The following is a 5,428-nucleotide window of genomic DNA, read 5'->3' on the forward strand; positions in this document are numbered from 1 at the left end:
AAACAAACAATACAATTTCATGGAAATTTAAAGGAAACATTTTATAAAGATTTGAGGTGATGTTGGAAATGAATTTCATGTTTACCAATGATGTTTTTAATATGTTGCATGAAGTATAGCTTAAAAGAAGAAATATAAACTTTCCAGTCCAGTTTTAAAACAATTGTGCAAGTGAAGTTCTTACAATGTTCACATGGAAAAAGAATTTGTACATTCAAGAGATAATGGGTCTTATACAGATTTGTCTGTAAGAATAAGAACAATATTGAGAAATTACATTTCCAGTATTCAGTTTGTTACTGATAGCATTCTTGCCTAAAAATGCCAACGACGCCCATTGCTGGTGAGGGAAATCTCTCAGCAAGGTGAAAAAGCGAAAATATTTCTTACCTTCCAGCTACAGAAGAGCAGACACTATACTATGTCATAAAAGTGAACTTGCAAGTCCAAAGAATTTGACACATTCCTTCTCTGACCTATGTAAAAACCCTTTAAACTATAAAAGTCTATAATTCTGAAAGGTTGGAAAGGTTGTCTTATTTAATGGTTTTTTTTCCTTGGGTAATACCAAGGTAATTTAAGTATTTAATTTGCCCTGGTAATTTAGAGTGAGATTCTGCTTTTGAAATGTTTAGGAACTTACATCCATTCCTTAAGTCAGAAGAGGATAATTGGAATGTCTTTATTCTCCCACATGCAAGAATTTGAAACAAAAGCCATGAATCCACTGGATTTACTACCTACAGTGTTTTAGTCCTGTCTTATTTAAATTGAACAGTATCAAGAATTTTAATAGTTTCATGATATTTGACCCCATTTTTCAAGGTCCAGGAGTAAATAATAAATACAGAAAACTTCATACTGAAAATAGTTTAATGCAATATTAGAACAGTGAAACTCTGCCTGAGATACAATTTGGAACAATGTGAGAAATAAATGAATGAAGCAACTGGTATTATGGGAAAAGGCTGAAAACATTTCCATTAATAGTGGGACTAATACATTGAATTTGATTCATATGCTTGAAGAAAGGGGATAATTGAAAATATGAATTTTGAAAATTAGAAGGAATGGGAAAATGGGTATGATATAATTCTAGGTAAAATGGAAGTATGTTAATAGTTTGGATATATTTTAAATATATTCAAAAATGCATTGAAAACATGTAGAACAACATTTGAAGGACAGAAATATAACTATTGATGTGTTACTAAATTTATTTGTATGGCTGATCCATTTTAAATATTTTATTATATATATTTATTTACACAGAGAAAAATGTTAATTAGCATTAAATAGTATAACATGAGTCAATAATTTTTATAATTTAAAAAAGCAAAAAAATAACGTCCGTTGGAATTTAAAATGCTCTAATATACCCATTTTCTTAAAATAATCTAGCTAACACACGGGAACAAGAATTGAGTAGGCACTTTTTTTTAATAAAAATATAAAAATAAAAAAGGTATGCATTTCTGAAAAATAGCAAAAGGAAGACAAAAATCCTCAAAAAATATTTAGCAAATCACAAATGAATACTGATAAAGTTTGTTAAAATATTCCAATAAAGTTGCCTGTAGATTTGCCATGGGACCCAGCAATACCATTGCTAGCTATATACTAGAAGAACTGAGAGCAGTGACATAAATAGATATATGCACACCGCTGTTCATAGCAGTGTTATTCATGATAGCCAAAAGCGGGAAACCCAGGTACGGATCAACTGATGAATGGATAAACAAACTGTGGTGTATACACATGATAGAATAATATGCAGCTGTAAGAAGAAATGAAGTCATAAAACATGTGACAACATGGATGAATTTGGACGGCATTATGTTGAGTAAAGCAAGCCAGATACAAAAGGACAAATACCGTATGATTGCCCTATCATGAACTAAATATTTTATGTGAAATACAAATATATTGTGCAAAATACGAATATGTGTAGAATTGCATATATGACTGTTTGTTTTTGAAGCAGAACAAATGTAAGCTAATAGAACAAAATGTTAACAACAGATAAAAAATTTACGATAAGTGAAGGAGACCAGACATATGGTACTACATAATGTATGATTCCATTTATAAAAATGTAAATATAAATCAATTTATAAAGATGAAAGGAGATTAGCGGTTACATAGAACTGAGGAAGGGTTGTTAAGGGTGTGGAGTCCTTATTTTTGGAGTAATGAAATTGTTCTAAAATTTTTGAGATGATTAATGTATAACCTTGTGATTATACTAAAAGCCACTGATTATACACTTTGGATAAAATAGCCAGAAAGTGCAAGTACAGCAGGGGAAGCACAGAGAGATTGAAATGTGAGTAGTTTTCTTGTTTGGCTGTGTTTTGTCTATTATTATTGAAATAATGAAAATGCTCTAATAGTGATTGAATTGATGAATGCACAACTGTGATTATTGCAAATACCACTGATTGTACACTTTGGATGAATTGTATGTTTATTAATATGTATCAACAAAACTGATTTGTTAAAAAAAAATTCCAATAGAAAGGAAATAAAAATTGCCCCCAAACCCAACAAAGAAGCAAACCAGCAAAATAGGTTGGAAATATGTCAAGTCATGTGTTGGAATGAGCTGTAATAGGTTTATCTTATATAAAATCTAAAATTTGATAAGTTTAGATTTTAAGAACATGTTTTACAAGAAGTATTACTAGCAACAATGGCTTTTAGACAAATATCTTTTAGGATAAAATTAGAGTTTATCAGAAGGTGCTTCAAGGGCACCAGGTGAGCACAGATACCAAGAGATAGACTTGCAGAAAGAGAAGAGGGAGGATTAAAAGAAGGAAGAATCCATACTAGTCCTGGGTAATAGGGCTTCTCAAAACTCTCCCAAGTTCCCCATAATTTGTTACTAATTCTGGGACAAACAGAAGTTCTACATTTGACAATATTCAGTTATCTCCCTCTCAAGAGAGACTCCTTCCCAACACTTCCCTAACTATTTGTTGTCGTTAAACCCTTCCCCTTTCCACATCTCTCATTGTTTCTTCTCACTTTGATTTTCCCTCCTCCTCACTCTATGTTGAATCCCTTTCATCCTCCATCCTTTTAATAGGAGTATCCTGCTTATATTTTTACCTGGCTAACAGCAAAGGGTGACCTCAGACCAACAGTTGCAGGTAACTGGATTCTGCCAATAACCTCCTTTTGAGTTTGGGGGTAGATTTCTCCCCAGACACTCCAGATAAGAGCGCAGACCACCCAACATCTTAATTTCAGATGTGTGAGACACGAAGTAGAAAACAGTGGAGTCGATCCAGACTTCTGACCTATGAAACTGGGACAAAATAAAGGTGCAGTGTCTTAACCAGCTAAGTTTATGCCAATTATTTATGGCAGCAAATTATCAGCTGTGAGTTTAACTGGTATATCTGGTAAATTCTGACTTCCTTTCTTGGACACATTCATCTATTTTTGTATGTCTCCAGAGTCCTATTACTACTGCATGTCAACCTCTTCTTCCACCCCGTGATGTCCAAGTGCTTATTTTTCTTTCTTCAGAGACCCAGGCTCTCTTCTTAGAAAATATTTTCACAGCCATATTAATTCAAATAAAAAATTCAGGAAACAAAACATGCAGGGTCAATACTAATATGAAGTATTTTCAACAGTATGAATTAGCATGTCATTAACCATATCTATGAGATTAAGAGGTTTTCTAACTGTTTTTCTGAGTAATGGGAAACAAAATAGCTCCCAATACTTTCTTTGACAATTTTTAAGAAGGGAGTCCCAACAATGTATCTTACAACATGCACAAATTGGGCAATCAGGAAGTTCTTAATATCACACATTTCATGTCTTCCTACAGTACTTTCCTACTTCCCTTCATGCTTGCCTCTTCCGTGCTCTCTGAGACATTGTAAATATTTTAGCTTCATTCTTCTCACAGCTGCCTTCACTTCTTTGTTCTTCAGGCTGTAGATGAGAGGATTCACTAGGGGCATGACTACACTGTACTGTATGGAGAGGATCAACTCCAGTGGGGAACCTGAGGTTGGCATTAGATGGCGAAGAATAGCTGAGCCATAGAACAAGCTCACAGCAGTAAGGTGGGAGGAGCAGGTGGAGAAGGCCTTGCTTCTGCCTGAGCTGGAGCTGATGCTCAGGATTGTGAAGACAATGCGGGCATAAGAGTAAAAAATCAGGAGGCAGGTCCCTAAGGCATGCAAGAGAGCAGAGCAGAGCAACATTTCAGAGTTGGTGGATGTATCAGAGCAGGAGAGAGGGAAAAGGGAGGGCAATTCACAAGAATAGTGGTGGATGATTTGAATCTCACAGAAGTCCAAATTCAAAGCCAGGAGGATGTTGATAAGTGCATCCAGGAAGGCCACGACCCAAGAGCCCCACACCAACTTCAAACATGACTGTTTACTCATCACCTGTGCATAGAGTAGTGGGTGGCAGATGGCAGCATAGCGGTCATAGGCCATCACTGAGAGCAGGCAAGCCTCAATGCCTGTAGCAGCAAACACAAAGAAGACTTGAGCCAGGCAGCCTTCTATTGAGATTGCTTTTCTCTGAGACAGGAGATTCTCCAGCATCTTAGGCACAGTGACTGAAGAGTAGAAGATGTCCTGAAAGGAGAGTTGGCTCAGGAAGAAGTACATGGGTGTGTGGAGGTGACAATCTATATGGATCATAAGTACCATCAGCAAGTTCCCCATCAGGGTCAGGAGGTAAATCATCAGGAATAGCACAAAGAGCAGAGCCTGGATCTTGGGGTCAGCAGACAGCCCAAGGAGGATGAACTCAGTGATGGTGCTGTGGTTCCCTAAGGCCATATTTTGACTCTGAGCTCTTTAGGAGTAAAACTAGGAGTAGGACTGAAATCTCTTCTTTCCACAATAGTTGCCAAGAGGCATCAATCTTTCATCTTCTCTAGCTGTGACTTCCCTGCTTGGTCAGATCTTCATTTTCAAGGTGTCATATTGTCCTTCAATGGTTCCATGGAGTCCTTATCTTCCCTGGCTCTCTGTTGTACCATCTCTGAGCTCTGGATCAGCCCCACTCAGGCCTTTTCCTGATAAGGGCAATTAATAATGTTATCATCAATTATAAAGGCCTGCTGGAGATTTGCCCCATAACTAAACGTGTCATCTCCTTTAGCTGGGCCCTTGTTTTCTCCAATACTCCACATCATCTTTTGGAAATTCTAGGGGATAACCTGGAAAGCTGATGCAAATTTCTGCTCACCTATATTACCTCTTCTGTTTCTCCTCCATGCAAAAAACCCTCTGATTATTTCTTAACTGATTAATGTTAGCATGCTGTGTTATTGTGGTAGTTTTTCTTGTGCAAATGACTTTCACACTTGTTTTCCACAGTGTGTGTGTGTGTTATGAAGGTGAGGGATGGACTACTGACAAGACTGCTGAAATCACTTCACAGG

At 36.5% G+C, this 5,428-nt stretch overlaps 1 protein-coding gene across 1 annotated transcript; it reads right to left on the reverse strand.

Annotated features, from left to right (window-relative positions):
- Positions 1–3,854: 3,854 nt before the first annotated feature.
- LOC101419433 (olfactory receptor 8S1-like) lies at positions 3,855–4,820 on the reverse strand. The gene has a single exon (XM_023587482.2). It carries the CDS (start codon positions 4,818–4,820, stop codon positions 3,855–3,857), a length of 966 nt encoding a protein of 321 aa, XP_023443250.2.
- Between the last annotated feature and the right edge of the window lie 608 nt (positions 4,821–5,428).

The sequence above is a fragment of the Dasypus novemcinctus genome, chromosome 12, assembly GCF_030445035.2.
Source record: "Dasypus novemcinctus isolate mDasNov1 chromosome 12, mDasNov1.1.hap2, whole genome shotgun sequence".
Lineage (NCBI taxonomy): Eukaryota > Metazoa > Chordata > Mammalia > Cingulata > Dasypodidae > Dasypus > Dasypus novemcinctus.